At 36.6% G+C, this 20,433-nt stretch overlaps 1 protein-coding gene across 2 annotated transcripts in view; it reads left to right on the forward strand.

Moving 5' to 3' along the window:
• Positions 1–1,600: 1,600 nt before the first annotated feature.
• DOC2B (double C2 domain beta) overlaps positions 1,601–20,433 on the forward strand; it is a 246,040-nt gene continuing 227,207 nt past the window's right edge. For both annotated transcript variants that reach the window (XM_072416382.1, XM_072416391.1), the window contains exon 1: positions 1,601–2,115. In XM_072416382.1, the coding sequence (XP_072272483.1) occupies positions 1,779–2,115 (337 nt within the window). In that variant the 5' untranslated portion in view covers positions 1,601–1,778. The remainder of the gene's footprint in view (positions 2,116–20,433) is intronic.

Consider the following 20,433-nt stretch of genomic DNA (forward strand, 5'->3'; position numbering starts at 1 on the left):
GATAAGTGTTTATTTTTTATGTTTTTAGCTACCCCGAGTGTGGCTCAGGGTACTGCTTTCAGCATGTTTTTTTTACCCCGAGCCACAATCGGGTTATCACCAGAGAGGTTAATGTGTAATATTGTGTAGTGAAAAGCAAACACATCGCAGGTGCATTGCTTTAGTGCATTGGGTGACTTTCAGCAATGCATGTTATGTGCAAGCATTACCAACAAATATAAATGCTAATGAGCCTTAAGCACACCATTGGAATGTATTTTTAGTGGACGTTTACGACAGTCTTTTAGTATTGAATCAATCAACAGTAGATGAATTTTTGACATTCTTGGAATGGGTCTAACCTAATAATAAGTCATTAATACAGGTTAAGGACAACTTTGGGGGAAAGCTAAATAACCTAACTGCATGTTGTTGGGATGAGGGAGGAAACTGGGGTACACAGAGGTAACCCACACAAACACAGGGAGAACCTGCAAACTCCATGCAGATAGTGTCCTGGCCTAGATTCTTCAATCCTGGGTTAGTCAAGAGTGCTAGCCACTGAGCCAACATTCTGCCCATTCTAGAAGACCTTTTCTATTTACAGCTTTTTCAGGTGACTGATGGTTTGTAATATTTATTTCCTTCAGTATATACATTTGAGAGGCTGGATTACAGAATGTCCTGTACGTGATAATACAGGGTCTTCTCCTCCTCCTGAGTCATTGTTTGTGTCTGTCATTTGCAACCCTATTTAATATACAGCGCTGCGTAATAAGTTGGCGCTATATAAATAATTATTAATATTCATACAATCTATCAAAATCGTCAAACAGCAAAAATTGCATTTTCCCGTATGGGGTTCCATCAGCAAAAAAGGTAGACGTTGATTGCACACAGGATTTACACTTTAAATAGCGCTTTGTTCCTTGCAACTTCATTCATTTGCAACCCCTATTTAATGTACAGCGCTGTGTAAAATGTTGGCGCTATAATCCTGTTTATTAATAATAAAATACAACAAGACGTATGTGCAATATGCTTATCCCACCCAGACCGCTCATGGAGTTAACCATGGAGGGAAATGTAGTAAAACAACTGTTAAAATCTAGATTACCCTTCACTCTCAGAGAACATATTAACACTGACATAAAGTCCCAACCAATTAACACCATTTTTACAACAAATGTGCAAGTGTAGCAGCCTGTCTGTTGCGTTAATTACCAGGAAACATTAGGCATTTATTTTTATGTCACAGAACTTGAAAAGTGTGTGGTAATTTCTTTTTTCCAAAAATGAGTGCAGCTGTAGCAGACTGTTGCCAGTGACAGCTCCACATATTGTATGGTTAGTGAGGAGACAATGTCTACATTTCTCCTCAGGTGATGGATAATAATATATATATATATAATATATATATTATTTGGACAGAGTATCCTGAATAGGGCTGGCAGGTTATGAGAGGAGTGCACCTGCCCCATTCCTTTGCTTCCTGTCTTTTGCTTGGTTGCTAACAAGTGACATCACCTCATACACACCCCTCTCCCGCCTGTCAGCCCTCTCCGTCTCCCTCACGCTTTGCATTGGGAGGATAAGAAGGATCATTGTGGCTGCAGGAAGCTTCAGGCAGCATGCACAACAAGGTGGCAGAAAGTGGCAGCCAGAGAGCATAGCCTGCAGCAGCATCCCTGCCCTCTTCACCTGGGGAGACACTTGGCTTCTTTATGTAGTTGAACTTCAATAAATCACTCTCCCTGCAATCCGTTCTCTGCTTTGGGGTTTGGAGCAGAATCGCATGCATGACACTCCGAAAAGGAGAGAAAATGACCATAAGCATCCAGGAGCATATGGCCATTGACGTGTGCCCAGGTCCCATCAAACCCATCAAACAGATCTCAGACTATTTCCCCCGCTTTCCCCGTGGTATCCCCGCCGCTGTCACCCGTAGTAACTCCCTGAAGTCTAACGTGAGCCAGCCATCTGTCAGCCCTTCAGAAAGTTCTAAGGAGGAAGAGGAGGATGTGGACAAATTATTTGGGGCATATGGAGCAGCTTCTACAACCAGCACTACTACCAGCACACCCTCCAAGCATGATGAGGAGCTGGACCTGGATGGCTATGATTCAGATGACTGCAGTAAGTTTCTTATTTATGCTTTATATATGTGGAATGCATTGACAGCCCGGGTACCATCAACATCAGCCATTCTCAACCAGGGCTGTGGCCCAATTGATGGCGCCGTAATGGTACCGGTCCACTTGGCAGAGCCAGTGGCACCAAGCTTTTTAGCTGGCGCGCCGCTATTAAAAAGACATTTTTCCCAAGTGCCATCAACATGGGTGCCATTTTTCCCATTGACACCTAATTAATTAATTCTAGCAACGGTTCCAAGAAACATGATCACTAATAATTAATATTTTTCTCAGGGTAAAATGCTTGAAAAAGGCTGATCTATACACCGTAACTTAAAATCAGCATCATTTATAGTTATTAAAAGAATTTAGTAACTACATGGGGCATTCCCATTGACACCTAATTAACTAATTCTAGCAATGGTTCCCAGAAACCTGATATCTAATAAATTATTTTTTTTTTTCTCAGGGTAAAATGCTTGAAAAAGGCTGATCTATACACCGTAACCTAAAATCAGCATCAATAGTTAATAAAAGAATTCAGTAACTACAATGGGCATTGCTATTGACACCTAAATAATTCTAGCAATGGTTCCCTGAAACCTGATAACTAGTAAACAATTTTTTTTCTCAGCGTAAAATGCTTGAAAAAGGCAGATCTATACACCGTAACTTAAAATCAGCATCATTTATAGTTATTAAAAGAATTTAGTAACTACAATGGGCATTCCCATTGACACCTAATTAATTAATTCTAGCAATGGTTCCCAGAAACCTGATCACTAATTAATTAATATTTTTCCCATGGTTGAAAAAGGCTGATCTATACGCCCTAACTTAAAGCATCATTTATAGAAAATAAAAGAATTTAGTAACTACAATGGGCATTCAACTATTCTACTCTTTCACCCCCAATCAAATGATCTTAGCAGGGATTCCCAAAATCATTAAGCTTTGAGCACATATATAAAGTGCTTTGTTTTGTTTTCTGTGAAATGGCATTATGATGTTATGAGGATTTGATGGTAATAAGTTGTGATGCCTTGGCAGAGATAGATATGAGCAGCAATAGTAGATCCTGCATAAGGTCTGTGTATTTATGAGAGGCACACCAGTTGCTCTCCAATATTGTGTTTTCTGGCACATTGTTAATGAGAAGGATGCCTTTATTTTGTCTGGCTGAGTGGAGATCCTCATTCAGTGTCAAGCAGGAGCTGTCTAAACCTGCTGATCATCAGCTAAAGGTGCTTGTCTCTTCCATACAAACAAGCTCTGCTTTGATAAAGCGCACACCATCCCTTGTTAGCAACTGTTGAATGTATTTCCAACACATCAGTAATAGAGGCCAGCAATCAGAAATGATCTTGGGCTAAAGAAAAGGGAAAATACAGATAAAAAATCATTGACAGGGATGCCCCTCAGCCCTTGCTCAAAAAAGAGGGATTACCCTGAATTTTGGCTGTGCATTGTAGTCACAGGTTGACAGTAAGGCACTGGGAAGAGCTATGGCGATGTGCCAGTTTACAATAATCCATAGAGACCAATCAGAATCTAGTTTACTCTAGACAAATTGGGAACAATTAATTTGGAATAGTTACTGTACTTTGTAGAGAATTCTTTGTCAAATCACATCTACTATGGGCCAATGAACGTATACATTCTCAAATATAGTTTATGCAGAATGTTTTTTCTTTATTATGAATGCACCCATTCAGTCTTTTTCATCTTTTATTTGTACCATACATATTCCAGCGACCCATTAGTACCATGATAATGTTATATCATATTTAGTGGACTTTCCAATAATGGCTAAACAATAATATTATCTAAAGATGTCATTTGATATACTAAAACATAGAGAAAATAGTAAATCGAAACAATTGAAACAAAAAAGTGATTTCAGTGGGAAAATCTAAAGATCAACTTTCATCCTAAACAAAGAATTGCTGGTAGATTTCTGTTACCTAAACAAATACCAATAATGTATGATCATGTATGCCCTTGTGGGCATTATTACCAACCAGGTAAACATTACAGTTGTATATTTTACTGATGATGGCGACATTCTAATCAACAGTGACTTTGTAACCTTTGATATATATTTTGAGTTTAGTTTCAGATAATATTTATGAAATGCTTCTAAAATAACATCTGTGCTTCAATGCTTTGATCACATGTGTATTTTCCCTTGTAAATCTTCTTGCCATGTTCATAGGGGTTTATTCAATTAAAAAAACCTTCCCACAGGGAGAACCCAGGGAACTGGACTTGGAAGACTTCTGCATGCTTGTTAGGCCAGAATGTACTCTTACAGGAATGGTCCAATGATATTTCCAAGCCAATGCAATAATTTATTTTCTCCTCTGCCTAAAGAAAATCCCTAAGTATTTGACAGTTTATTAACAGTAACTATATGGCAAAATACAGAAAGTTGTTGATTGCTTATATTGCAAATCATAGCCCACACAGAACATAAGCTCCATAAAAATTCAGGAATTGTTGCTGATCTGTTTTAAAGATGTCATTAAGAACAATCCATATGTTACATTAGTCTCATTTCTTAGATGTAACTGTGTAATCCTAAAAGTGGATTATAGCTCTCTCTCATCGGATGTCCCCTGTATCAATAAATAACATCCACCAGCGTGCTTTAGGAAATGTCTGGCTGAATTTTGTTTGGATTATATCACCCATGATTATAAGAGATGGTTTGTGCAGACAGCAAGAGTTGTATTTGCAACTCATGGATCTGTTATTACCTGCAGGCTCCTAACAGCTGAGCCACAGCTAAAGCTTGCAGATGAAATGATGTGTATTTTCTTTTTCAATTTCATTTACAATTATCTTTATGGGCAAAAAAAGAAAATACAATCTCTGCACTTTGTTCTTCTAACAATTCCCAAAACAATTCTGGGATTTTGTGTGTTTCAGGTAAACACACAGATGTCATTTCAACCTAATGATTTGCCACTCTTCGACTAGGTTAATCCTGGTTTAGCATAATAACTTGTAGGAATCATGCTGTCAACACTGCCCTCATTCAACTTGTACATCCCTTATTCTTCTAATGTACTTATGAAACCGCCTTACCTGGCAGGGGCAGAAGGCCTGTGGATCTGAATGCTTTATCATCAGTTCAGTACATCTTTCTATTTTTCTGTTACATATAAATGAGCAATGGGGGAATCTGTGTTCTAGTGTTAAATATCATAAATGAAATATTATTGAAAAGTGGTTCTCCAATTATTCTCTGTGCTTGGTTTGGCACAACCTCCTATGAACCTTATTAGATGGATGCAAGCAAGAGGTTCTTTGAACTATTCAACAGAGCACAGTATAGTTCTGCATAATGGTTTGTGCTGATTGATTCTGGTTAAGACCACCTTCAGACCAGAGGATTTAGAAAAGGAATTTCAGAAGTTATGATCCAACTCATGTTTACATTGAGCCCAGTGATATAATCACCTTTCTATTACTTACTTCTGATTTCTTTACTGCTTGTTTTCTGTTTCTACATACTTCTAATGTCTTTACAGCCTCTCTGGCATCAAACCCATGGACCATCTTCACAACTCACCACCCTGGTTACCTATATTTCCAGTGCTTATCTTACCCCTTTCCCTGTACGGTTTCCTAATTGCACTGACTTTTTAATGTCCATCAGTATGTCAATATTTCTAATTCTTTTATCGGACACTTTTTTTCTTAGATAACACTAAATCTCCCATTACTATCAGTTTATTTGTACCAAACACTGATTGGCCCTCTGCTCATATTCCCAACATACATACATACAATGGCTAACTAAAGCAGTGGTCGCCAACCCTTTGGTTGTCATGGACCACTTATTTCACGGACTCTGGACCGCGCATGCACAGGAAGCTGTATGTCACTCAAAGGGGAAGACATTTCCCCCAGAGTGAAGTCATGATGCCAGAACGTGCCCACTCTCCCATCGCAGTCCAGAGACACAACCTGTCCAGAGTCTGCGATCCCTAAGGGAGACACTATAAAAGTCTGTAGCACATTTTATGGTATCGTTTAATGTCCTTCGTGCAAACTCAGCTAAAATAGGCTTTCCACAGAATAAATCTTTTTTTGCTAATTGAATGGGGGATCTGTTATGGTAAGACATCCTAAATTTACCAAATTAATACACCATAAATATTTTTGTAGGGACTTCTTAGGCACCTAAAAAATATTTTAAAATACATAAGTTTAAAATCTTAGCATTTTTTTTATTTAAATTGATCTTGTTCTAAAAGTTCAAAAACAAAATTTCAGTTAACAAGTTTTTTAAGTCCATTTTTTAGGTTCTTGATGTTTTTCACCATCCAGGTTCCTCTTTAAAAAAGTAATTACCGTCAACAGACAGGGACAATGGGGTGCTTGTGTACCAGGCCCTGATCAAATGATCTTGACCTTTCCAATGCTGGCACTTTTAGACATGGAGTAGGAGGGCCAAGGAAATTTATCCAGTAAGGAGCTCACAAATTTCTGATGTCGGTGCTGCCATTCAATTATATCAGAAATCTCTAAACAGAATTGTCACAGCAGTTACCTTTTTTTGTCACAGGAAGTACAGGAAGTAACACATATATTCCATTTATTCATTTGTACTACCACTTTAATGTGATTGAATAATCAAATTCTTTAGAGTTTACCATAGCGTTAGCTAGTTATCAATGGCTCTTCAATTTATGCAGTATGATCATTTCTAAGACATGAGTTTATGGTAATGCCTAACCACCTGTAGAAATACTTCAGCTGCATTTTCTGTGCTCTAGCTGCTAAATGTTTAGGTTTATACATTTGGTTTGCTGTGGGGAGATACTGCAGATATTACTTAGTCAACTTCATAATATTCTATATGTGTGGCATATCAATAAATACATTAAATATGAATATCTGTTAAATGTACTGTACCAAAATTAAATCCACACCATCTTTCCCTCAAATTCATTTTCTCCAAGTCCTTTTTGCTACTTGGCTCCTCTGTCACGTGATCCCCCACAGTGCCACTTTTGCTCTGCCATAGGAGACCAGCTACTGGTGAGCCAGCACCACAATCCAGATCCACTGCCAACTGGGGCTGTCAATGCCCCTTGCTGCTGGAGTCTTCTGCACCTGTCCATTGCTGGTTGGCAGCAAATATGAAGTGTTTGTTACCAGACAGTGATCGGAATACCTGAAAATTACCCTAATCAGCAGTCCAAAAGATCAAAGGCTTTGTACCTAGCATGTCATTACCATAGACATAGGTAAGTATTTAGGGGATGCACGTTAGTTTTTCTTGTCTTAATTAAGGCAGTGATTACCTAAAGGGGATTATTATTATTAAACAGGTTTTATATAGCGCCAACATATTACGCAGCGCTGTACATTAAATAGGGGTTGCAAATGACAGACTAATACAGACAGTGACACAGGAGGAGAGGACCCTGCCCCAAAGGGCTGACAATGTAGGAGATGGTGGTGATATTGTTCCCATGAATAAAGGGTGAAATGGTCAGAGTACAGATTTAAAATTAATAATATTGTGCAAAAATACAGCACAGAGGTTGCAGAAAATAAGTGTATATTCCAGTGTAGTCCCAAACTCATTAATCATTTTACTAAACACTGATTTTCAATCCTGAATTGTCACCTGAAATGGTAATTCTGAGATACAAAGGTTTATTAAATATCAGTCAAACAATTTTTATCAGGGGACTGGGGTTCATAAGATCAGTGTATAAATATATGTACAACACAAACATAGTTTTCTGTGGCTCACTGCTTAGCTCCCGAGAGTGGTCAACAATTTTATTTGATAGGTTGACATGAGAATAGTCCTTTTATAATGTTGGCACAGTAATATGTCCCCTGTTTCTAGAACACTTGTTTGTTTTTGCTGTGTTCTTTCTATAGTTTAGAATGACAAAGCTTTTAATTCAGTTAAATTACATGTTCAAGTAAAGACTAAAAAGGTATCCAACACCAAGCAGGCAAAGCAATTATTAGATAATTGATGGCTAATCAATAAAAATTAACCATACCACAAATAATGATTGCATTCTCATTGTTAGGTGCTTCAATTAAAAAATGATATGTTTAAAATAAAATCACGGTTTGTACTGTAATTTACTGACCACCCATGTATGTATTTAGTGATAAATGTGTTGTGATGTTTGTTTTTACACTGGAATAAAATCTAGCATTTATACGAGATGTTTTTTATTTGGACAGAATTACCTCCATCAATAAACAACAAGATGACAAAGTAACTTATTGTTATGTTATTGTTAAAATATCTTAGTAATATTTTTAAAAAAAGACCAAAGACCAAAGAAAGAATTAATAAATATTGAATGAGATTTAGCCTGGATGTCACTTTTTCATTTATTTCCAAGCATTTGAAATTTAAAATAAATGTTAATACCTTGCCATGTATTTGACTTGTTCCAGCATATTTGTTATTAATCATAAAATTTTCTAGGATGTTGTGCTGATTTATTCTGACCTGCGGACCATTGCTTTAAACCAGGAAGGCTTGGGGGAATTCTGTTTTTCAGAGCTGTGAACATTTTGGCTACACTTTCCTTTGATGAATGCTTAGAATCTTTTCTGCAGATGATGCTCATATGCACAAAGGGTTTTACATGGAGAGAAAATACAAGTCAACTCTATGAATGAATGAATGATATAATCTGTGGAGTTTCTGTAAACTTGTAATTATTTTTTTTTTAAGAAACTGTAAAAATGCAACACTGTTTAAACTGTATAAATACAACAAAAATAAACTTTGCAGAGAGATATAAGTAATTTAGATTACTTAGAGATATTAGTAATTGCAGAGAGATATAATTCAATTGATCTTTTAAAGGGTCAGTATATTTTATTTTTCCCTACTCCACACCAAAGCACAAGTTTGTCACATCTGCTCATTTTAATGTGCCAATACACAGGTCCATTGTGGTATGCTAGCACTTTGCTTTGGGCAGCCATTCAATTTACAGCACCATGGTTTGTGTAATTTTTGCATTCAGGTTTATTAAACCTGCCACAACGCATCTCAATGTGCAACTTAAAGTGCATGTTGTATTGCACTGCAATAGTGTGGATCCAGCCTAAATCAAGATTCCTTCTAGACCTGGACAGCTAGTGGAGAGTGGGGGTTTTCTCTGAATTGTTGGTTGGGTCAAGTGGATTGATAAAAGGATCCTTCTTTTCTCTTACTAGCTGCATTAGTATCTATTTACAGTCAGGGAAGTAGTAAGTGCTGTGAGGGTCCCCTACTAGTTCAATGCATTGCAGTTCATTGCAAGATCATTATTTAATGAGCCGGCGACTGTGGAAGGTTCAGTTGTGCATATTGATTAATTTTCATTATTCTGTGTTATGTGGTTAAGAGAGCTTCAAGGTATAGATAATCTAATCACTGGAGGAACTGCTTGTTTGTAAAATGATGATAGGCGTACCCTAGGTTCACTGGGTTAGTGATTAGCATTGCTGCTTTTTTTGTTTCCTATTTACAGCTCTTTAAACCTGAATGTTCTTAGCATTGCAAAATAACCACCAGTTACCTAAATGTTATATATAGATTTATATCTTAACTGTAGCACGATAAAAATATAAAGAAATATGTGTATTTAAAAATGATTGTAAGATATCAGGAAAGCCATATCCCTTGTACCGAAAAAAATCCCCCCAAAAAAACAATACCTTCCTAGTAATATGGGAGTTCCTGGCATAGGCACCTAATTAAAAGATTTTCAAATTTTATTAAAAACAGTTTTCATAAAACAGAACAGAAAATAAAAATAAAATATAATATAACTAAATCTAATAAAATATAGAAAATAAAGTGTAATAAAAGCAAAACATTTTAGTCATACAACAAAAGGCAGCAGTTCTATACTGCTTCACTCTTTTACTAGTTTTATAATGATTGTCATAATGACTTGTAATAACTATATCCCTAAATGTATGACATGGTAACAGGAGGTATCTGAATTCTTTTTTATCCTGAGACAAAACATAAATCAGGATTTTAACTAATATAAGGAACATCAAAAAGTACTAATTTTACTTTATGTAATTCAATTGGTAGAACATACCTGGACAAAAGCATGATTGCTACTTCCGCACACTAGCATTACCATGTTTCTATTATCATTACCATGTTTCTATTATCATTCCTAAAATAAACCTGATGTGTGAATTTTTGGAATGATCCATTGGTGACGAGCTAATTTCCTAACAAATGCTAGTTTCCTGACTGAAAGTATACAGAAACGTCGGAGAAATGTCGGAACTCTTCAGAAGAATAACTGATTTGATTCAGCAACTCAAAATAGTCTCAAAGTTTGGCAGTCAAGCAACTAGCTTTTCTACAGGCACAGTCCCTATAATCGAGAATCCCTTCCAGCTACTCAGACTCTGCTGGTCAATCTCTACCCTATATTTAAAGTATTATTATTTGTTTTAATATTGCTAGTCCAAAGACAAAAAACTCAAGAGGGAACCAAGGATGGAGCTATTGGAGTCATCATAGCTAAATTAGTTTAAACCTTCATGATTTAAGGCTGTCTTCCACACCCAGGCTGTATTTATTAGTAAGCCACTGAACTGGAACAGGCAGACAAGACAGGAGTTCAAGATTGGAAGACTTTACTTATTGCATACTTGTTCCAGCTCACTGAATCATTAGGTAGATAAGTAGTGATTTCCATGATAGCACTAGAACCAATAACTTTGACAAGTTGTTCCATTTCAACAATTTCAACTTTAGTGTTTTTGTTCTGAACAGTTTCTTCTGGAAATCTCCAACATCTAGCCTTGATCCTCCCCCCCCCTAACTAATCACGTAAAAAAAGGTTAAAAAGAAATACCTAAATTTACCCTTTACTTACCTAAGTGTTTAGTCCTGTGATGCCAGACCCCGAGTCTTCTCACTGTGGAGTAGGAGGTTCTTTCTTCAGGTGTCGCCCATGTAGCAGAATGACATGGAAACTTCCTTTTAGTGGTTTAACAATGTCTCCCTAGGCTCCAGGAGACTACACCAGCAGTCGTAAGCATTCTTTTATTCATTTTATTTAATGTTGGCTTGTCTCCTTTCAGAAAGAGCTTTGCTTCTTTCACAGAGCCTTTCCTTTTTTTCTATGTAAAAGGTAATAGTGCCTTCTGCATGAAGTGTCAATTAGGATATAAACCAAAGCTGACTATAGTCAGGAAAAAACCTGCACATCTCTTGTCAGGTAGCCAATATTTTCAAGTTTTGGGTGTGTCTATATATATATCATATATACACAAGTCTTCATTTATATAGATATACTAGGTTAGGTATAAAAATGTCGTCTGAATTGGAATTTACCATAATGTACTACTACTGGTGGCTTATTAACATTATGTAACATATAATGTCTCATATGACCAAAAATCATGAGCCTTTGCATGCTTTTTGCAGGTTACTTCCTATCACCACATCCACTACCCACCAACTTGCAGAGAATTTCACCAAAAATATCCCTAGTTCAGCATTATTATGATAATATTATTAATATTAACAGTATTTATATAGCTCCAACATATTACACAGTACTGTACATTAACAGTTAATGACAGTGAGGAGGAGAGAACCCTGTCCAGAAGAGCTTACAATCTAAGCGGTGGGGAAGTAGCACACAATAGGAGGGGGTATAGGGGGGTATACTAAAGATCAGAGTCAAAAATTAGCCTTTCTGCCCTATCTTCACGCTTTTAATCACCAGTGAAAATAAATAATTAGTAGAGGATTCCATTTATTGCAAGCATTGCAATAATTACATGCATCCCATTTATTACAATCTAGTTGTTAGTAGTGAACATTTTCAATAACCATTATTCTACTAACTCATTATAATCTCACTAAATATTCTTTGTACAATCAATTTTAAATTAACCAAAACTATGTTATTTGGAGACTTACCTAAACCATCCATTTAATTTGTATCCAATCACGTACTTGCACTATTACTTGTTGGTAGATCCTAGAAAAAACTAGATTCTGAGGTCTTGTGTGCTTTAGGAAGATTAAGGTAAACAGTTTATTTAGCAGTGAGCAGAAGCCATCCCATTCTTGGGTGACAAGAAGGTGTCCTTCCCCTGTTACCACCATGTGCCATAATTCACTTTGTACAGTGCATTATTAATAAATAATCACTTATAACCCTAAAAATAACTAATTTTCGGTAACAATCATATTCATGTTGATTTACAAAACACGTTCCTACATCTGACTGTGCTTCCAATTTCTTAACAATTAAAAAAGATTTGTGTACCTAGTTTTAATCCCTGTATTCTCCAAGGTGTTGTATGCCTTAATAAATGTGGCAGCATCAAACAATAATTATGGGAACTGCATGTGAAATCACCTTACTATATTGTTATTAATTATAGCCATCATCATACTGGTTACAGCTCATTCTAGTCCATGTATTGTTTTTTAGTGGAAAAGAAGTGTCCAATGTTTGTAGACTGTTAACCTATGATTTTTAAACATTTTAATGTAAAGCCATAAAGCAAGTTATTCATATTACAATTGTGTTTTAGTCAGTTTAAGTGGTAGCATTAAAATCAGTTAGGGGGATTTTTACCTGACCAGGTGTTTTGTTTTCAGAGGGTTGAGCTTGTAGAAGATGTTGCATTGTAACAGGTGGCACTCTCACAGTTAATAGTGACTTACCAGATGTGGATATTTTAGAAAAAAAAAGCCATTGTCATATTGTATACAAAACAAAACTTTTTTTTGAGTTTTGGTAGAATGGGGAAAGATTAGATGCTCTGAAATATTGTATTGTTGGGGAGATTAACTCTTTTGTTCTAATGACAATTGATACTAAGACAAAGGGAAAATCTATATTTCTGCAACTGTAATTAGAGCGAGAAGTGAAAGTAAATCTTTCAATATGGACCAATGTTCTGATGACAACTAAGAGGGGAACTGTTGAACTGCCATGACTTTAGGATGATTTGTCTTCTTTTTCTGTTGCATCTCCAGGACAGAAAGTGAGAGCTCCCCAATTGAACACAGAAAAACAAAACAAAAACTTGATAGACCAACTACCAATTAAATTAGTAGAGGTAAACACAAAGAAAAATCAACCATTTAACATGCTTACTTGAGGGTAATAACTTTCTATAAACATTTTTTCAATGTGCTTTGACCACTCCAGGAGAAGGCAATATCCTAGCACAACATTGTTCTCCCTCTTGTCAAATTTCTTTCCCTTTCTGGGAATGTCTACTTACTTCATGAGCTAGCCAAGCTTCTCTAGCTCTCCCCCTTTTTTACTACTTAAACTTTTTAAAGGAGCATAGGGGTATAGCTATAGAGCAGCCATTCTCAACCAAGGTTTTGTGAAACCCAAGGGGTCCTACAGAGGTTACAAAGGGTTACTTGAGCTGTGGTTCATTTCTTTCTGATGCAGTGCCTGCATAGTTCTGGTTATAAAGTCACTGTGCAGAATCACATGCATGACACTAACAATCCTTTTAGCTGCCTATAAGGGTAGAATTCTAACCACTACCATAGAGGGGCATATAATATAAATGACAATTTCCCTCACAAATTTGTTAAATTTATTTGGGCTGTTTGGGCTTTTCATCACATCACATTTAGAATTGTGTACTAACAGTCTTTTTATGGCTCTTGAATGTCTGATTATTGTTGAATGGTATGGTGACACGGCCTCTTTAACATAAAACATAGCAGTACAGGGAATTGGTATAGTGTTTTAGTTAGTGCTTTATACTTTGTACTGTTATCACTGCCTATCCAGCATTTAGATGAGAAGGGATATTGGAGGGATAATCTCCCCTTAATTCAATCTAAATTAGGTTTTTTGGTTATTAAATTGAAATTTTTTATACAAAGTTCAATCCATTTGAGTGATCCCCCTTGATTTGCATATTTATCCATCTCTCTTGGAGTCTTAAAAACAAAAGAACAATGTTGGATTATTTCAATTACTGCAGGCACAAAACCTTTGTCTCCCAAAGCAAAACTGCTCTGCGTAGGATCAATCATTTTACAATACGATTTATATTGTAGCTTAAAATATTGTGTCATTGTATTATAAAAGAAACTAATATAGGAATGTATGTGTTTGTACTGGTGATCAGCAAAATTGTGTGGGTAATGATTACTGTATACAGGGAAAAAAAGCATTTTGCTCCTTTTCAGGCATTCTGAGCTTAATGGTGAATTCAACCATGGGAAGTTTATGTAAAAATAGTATTATGAAGATGCACATTTCAATGAGAAACAATAGGTAACCTATAGGTAAGCAGTGAATATGACATTAAGGCAAATTGCAGGGGAATCTTTGACTGGTGAAAGTTGCATTCACTGATATGAATAGGCACTGCAGGTATTACATGCACTGCATAATAGTTCAACTGGTCAGTGGGAGAGTAGCAACGTCCTATGTTGCAAAAATTTAGGTGATAAAAATAAAATCAATACAGAATTAAAATGTTTCTACAAACATCTACCGTAGTTTAGAAATTAATCAGAAATAAATATGAATGTAAACCTATGCTGGCTGTAATATGGAAGTTAGGAGCTAGTTATTTCTGAACGTTCTGACCATTTTACTATAGTTTTGTCTTTAATCAATTACTGCAATTAATAGAAGTATTGCAGTTCACTGTCTTTTAAACCAATCTCTGTGTCTCTAAAATCAACTTACTGTCCTCAGTAATTTTACAGTTTAGGGGGATCAATTTGTTTGAGGGACACAACCTGGGAGCCATCCTCCGCAAAACACTTCATCTTTTGTGGGGTGTTCTAGTGAACAGTGGGTAGTTGCTTAGGCCCTTTGCCTTGGCTATTATGCACCTGGTAAAACAAAGCATCCTATACCAACATTACAAGACAGGATTGTGTGGGCTCATGCTGTCCTGCCCACTTTTGAATTTGACGTTGTGCATATTATGAAGGATAAATATATTAGCTGAAATTGCTACTTCTTGAGGTCATAAGGTTTGTCTATGCAGACAATCTAAATACAATTGCAGAGTTAATGACACTAAACTGTTCAATAACCAGATGCTTTTATTCTGCCACTCCTTTCCAAACCAAAAGATTAAAACAGTCTGGAGCCTAAGTGCTTGTAAAATGTTAGCAAACAAGAATTGCCTAGGTACTGTGGTAACAGACCTTGTGAGAAATTATTCATGATGCACTATATTCTCACAAATGTCCTGTTAAGTCACAATTTACTTTTAAAATTATGATCAAATCCATCTTAATCTCTAAAAACATAATAATCGAACACTGCCGAGTGCATTCAGTAATAAATAGTATCTGTATTTAAATGCACATAAATAAATAACTGATCAGACAGCAACCTAAACTACAGTCTGGGCACAAATGAATTCTCTTTTTGTATCTTTTCTTTTCATCATGTATTGGTGAACGCAATGGGCCTGATTTATTAAAGATCACCAAGGCTGGAGAGGATACACTTTCATCAGTGAAGCTGGGTGATCCAGCAAACTTGGAATAAATCTAGTCAAAGATTCAAAACATTTGCTAGCAAATAGTAAATTACTTTGAAGAAATCCCTTCCAGTTTTGCTGGATCACCCAGCTTTACTGATGAAAATGTATTCTCTGCAGGCTTGGAGAGCTTAACCTCCCTAGCGGTAACCCTGAGTGTGACTCAGGGTAGGTAAACCTATGGGAAGTAATAGTAAATACAGCCTTCCCTGATCTGCCGGTGTCCCGCGCCATCCATCGCCGCAATCTTTGTCCTCTTCCTTCTTCCTCCAGCCGCCTTCTGCACCCGATGAGTCACCCGGGGAGTTCCTGGTGACGTCGGTGCGTGTGTACGTTGCCGGCAAGGTGGGGTGGGAAATTCAAAATCCATTTTGCTATTGCATTCAATACAAAATAACTGTATTGAATGCAATAAATTGGATTTATATGTGTAAAATCAGTACATTGTTTTCAAGAACATTTTACATGATTTTGTGTTTCAAACTTTATTTTACTCATACTATTATATTATACTGTAAAATAAATTTTCATGAAAAACAATGTACCGCTTTTAGACATATAAAACCGGAAAGAAATGAACCGCTAGGGAGGTTAATAAATCGGGCCCAATGAATCTAAATACAATAGCTGTCACTAACTTGACATTGACCTGAAATTCCTTGCATAGTAGAACTGTAGATTGAGTGGGCTGGGGCAAATTTACAGCTGTGCAGTGCCCACATGTGCTAATACCAAATGGATAATTAATTTGCAGCTGCTCCTTCACTGTCCAGTTGACGGTTCGGGGGGGGTGCACAGAAAACTCTGGTTGGCAAGCGGGCTATTCATTCTCATTCTAGCATGACTGTATGTATCTTGGCACTGGGTGGACAGAAAATACAAAATCTATGGAAGCTAAAATATATCCTATTTATCTACATAAGGGAGTATATCTAGTTATTTTCTTGCACTTTAGCTTCAAAAACTCTTTTGTGTATGGAGATGTGATTCTTTGCAAAACAAAAGATAAGATACACAATATCCTGTTCACTCAGCAGGCCTCTTTGCTATTACGGAATACCAAACACTATTTCTGTTTTTACCTATGAGACAAGCATGCACAATCTATTTCTATTTACCTCTACAATTTGAAAAGATCCAAATGGAAAACATAATGATATTTTTTTAACCATATGAACTTTTACAAAGCAAGCACAATAAAAGCAAAAAACACACAATGTTTTTCCATTAATAATCATTTCATTATTGATGTATTTTACAGTGATGTGGCTTTTTAAAATCAAATGCCATCATATACTTTAGTATGAACCAGTTCTCTGTCCAGTTCATTCTGAATAGTTTAAATTCTGATTATGAGAATATACAGCACATGAATATAATAAGAAAAGCAGTATACATTTTGTTTGGTAAAACAAAGAAAATATAGGAACATTTTGTCATTGTAGAATGTGCATCAATCCATTATTTTCTGACTGACATGACAAAAGTACTTGTTATTGGTGTGTTAGATAGTTTTATATATAAGAAAAATGTGCAGAAGTTCTCACTGAATGATTTTCTTTTCTAAAATCAATGTAAATTGCAGTGTCATCCTCCTGTGTGTCTTCTTTGGATTCAAGCAATCATTATCCTGTAGGCTGCTACAAACACGCAAACAGGAACATGGGAATCTTATGCAAGCCACTAAAGAAAATGCATAATAAAGTGTCAACAAACGTCAGAGCTCCATTTCAACCTTCCCACACCTTGTTTTAAAGTAAGAAAGGTGAACGGCTTAAGCTACTACATAGAATGTTGTTAGTTTTATCTATTTTGAAGGATCTGAAACAATTGGTAGAAGGGCACAGAGGCAATTCCACACACCAGCTTCATTTTAGGGTTCCTGCCTGTGTTTATTAAGCAACAAAACGAAAGCGAAAAGTAGCAGTCTTCCCCCACAGGGGTTGGTATGAATGATAACAAAAAGTCCATGAACAAAATGCTCATCCTTCTGGCTAGCATATACAAATGTTTCTTCTTTGTGGCAACAGACAAAGTAACCCACAGCCAGTCCAACCTACAGCACCTGCTGTCTAGCACAGGGTGTTCTAAATAGGGTTCTGGGCCTTAGGAAGATATGCGGCTGGGATATGGGAAACTGCCCTACCCTGCTTTTGCAGATCCCCAGTAAAACCAGTCCCATTTTTACAACCAGCTGAGTTCACACAGACGAACAAATGCTGGTTTTACCTCAGATCTGGTATCTGAGATATCTAGGTCACACATAGTGTCCATCCAGCACACGGGTGACCTTTTTGTAACTTACAGTATATAATGATACTCCAGGGTTCTTTTGGCACATAGATACATCAGGTTTCATATGATAAAGACATGTATTAACACTTTATGATGTCATCCAAAGGTATACTAAAGGTATACAGTTTTATATTTACATCCCAACAGTATGGAGCAGTATGATTAAACCTATAATAATGTGCCACTATAAGAAGACCCAATGTCCACTGCATGGTGCATGGGCTCTTGCTAAAATGTATACGTATGTACAACATATCTTTATATTATGCCACACATTCTATATTGCCTCATAATTGCAATCTTCCTAATGCCCCTTTTCCATCTCTTCTCCGGATCTCAGCCAGGGTTCATCTTAGGCTCAGCTTAGCCTCTTGTTAAACCAGACTTTAGCACCATTTTAAAGAAGTCAAGATCATTCTAGTACTAAACTTGCCCTACATAATACGTTTATGTTTACACTACAATTATTTGGCTAACTCATGTGCACAAAGAATGTAGACAATAAGTAAACTTTCTTGTGTAACTTATCGGACAGTTATTGTATGTAGGTATGAAGAATATATTTACCTTTCCTTTAAGGATTATTCTACTACACCACTTCTCTTCACTGTAACCCTGTAATGGCTTTTAAAGACACATAGTATGAAAACAGAAATAGGCAACACTGCAATACATAGATATGGTCCTGTTATTTTGGCTGAACTTACACCCAGCATTAACCGTAGGTCATAAGATTGTTAGGGCCTACTCACACTACTGCATATTACATGCTTTGGTCAAGCTGTGGTCCTATTTATGGTTTTGGCAACCAAAAGTGTTGCAATGCACCACAGTGCTGAAAAGTACTGCTTTGCATTGCTGTGTGCTGCAATAGCAACAGTGTTACAGGTCTGCTTTTGGTCTATTGCACGGGCTGCCTTTACTCAACTCTGCATAATGATCCTTACTATGTATGTAATAAACATACCCCAGATGAATGCCCCAGGATAAATAGACCTTTAATAACATCAGATGAATAACTGATTCCCCTAGATAGGTAGGCAGGATACAATTTCCTAATTAAATTCATCCGGATTAGGTGATGACCAGCTTCTTTTATGAGGATCGCTTGTTATTCTTTTTCCAGGTAAACATTTAATGTTAGTACATGTAGTTACAACATTATGTGTTTTAAAGTTTTTTCACCTAGTAAGTATGGTAAGTTGGACATAATCATTGCGAATACCCAAATTCTGTTTAAATAACACTTTTGTCCTTCACTAGCACATGATTGGTTGATTGAAATGAATATGACATATTTACTAGATACATTGAACGTTTACTTGTAAAAGTGAACAGTCTCTACACCACTCGCACCAGTAATTCAGCCTACTCTAAATGTATGGTCATTGGTCAAGATTGCAAATAATCTGTAGGTGATTATAATAGGTTGCTTAAATACACTTTAGGTCCAGTGCAGATACTCACTTACTGATTGATTTTTGGGGAAAATATTTTTTTATTGTTTGCTTTACTTTTCTTGTGATTAGATTAGTACCAGTTATGACTGTGTAACGTATACAAATACATCTTTGGCAGGACCAAGAATACATACAGTATGCATGTCACAGAAAATGTCATCAAACCATCTAATTAGGTCCATGGGCAGTCTAAGTCTGCTGAATAAAAAAAATGTGTGTGTGTGTGGTTAGGCGTTCGTGATTGTAAACAGTAGAACATCTCTCAGTGTGAAAGACAGTTTAATAGGATCATCTGATGTGTACAAAATCTCTTACATGCATATGTAGGCTTTGCTACCTGACAGTTGTAAGTCTGTAGCCCTCAAGCTGTTGTTGACACTAAAAAGCACTAACAAGGTTGAAAAATAATGATGAATGCTGACAAGGTTCAAAAGTGCAGAAAAGCAGATCACAGCAGCAGACATAAAAAAGTATGGAAAACAAACCAGGGTTCAAGGCCTTTTTTTCAGAATGAATAATCAAGCCAGGAATCAGAACAAGCACAGGAATTTTGAATGATGTGTTTGTGAAGTTTGGACTATCAGATTTATATGAGGCACTGAAAGGCTGTGCTAAGTGCCATATCCTCAGAGCTCATGTGCATTGCCGAAGTATACAACCAAGGAATCTGCTTTGTGGCAGAAATCTAGATTTACATTTTAAAAATAGCCCTACGTATTGTTTAATTTGACTATTAATTTACAGGTTCAATATTTCATACTATGAATTTATTTCTTTCAAATGGAAATACAGGTAGTCCCCGGGTTAAGGATATTCGACATATGGAGGACTCCTAGATACCAATGGGGCTTCCCTGCTCCCTCATGTGCAGGACGGAGGCTTGGAGAAGGGTGGTTTGCATGACTTGCAGAAGAAATCTTTTGCTAAACACAGCTGAGACTAAGCTCTTCTGCAAGCTCCTGTAACTCTTTAATGACCACGTCAAACTCCGCAGTTGTTTCTTTTTGCATATCAAAGCACAGCTCGCTCCAGAAGTTATTGAA

The sequence above is a fragment of the Pyxicephalus adspersus genome, chromosome 1 (assembly GCF_032062135.1).
Source record: "Pyxicephalus adspersus chromosome 1, UCB_Pads_2.0, whole genome shotgun sequence".
NCBI classification, from domain to species: Eukaryota; Metazoa; Chordata; class Amphibia; order Anura; family Pyxicephalidae; genus Pyxicephalus; species Pyxicephalus adspersus.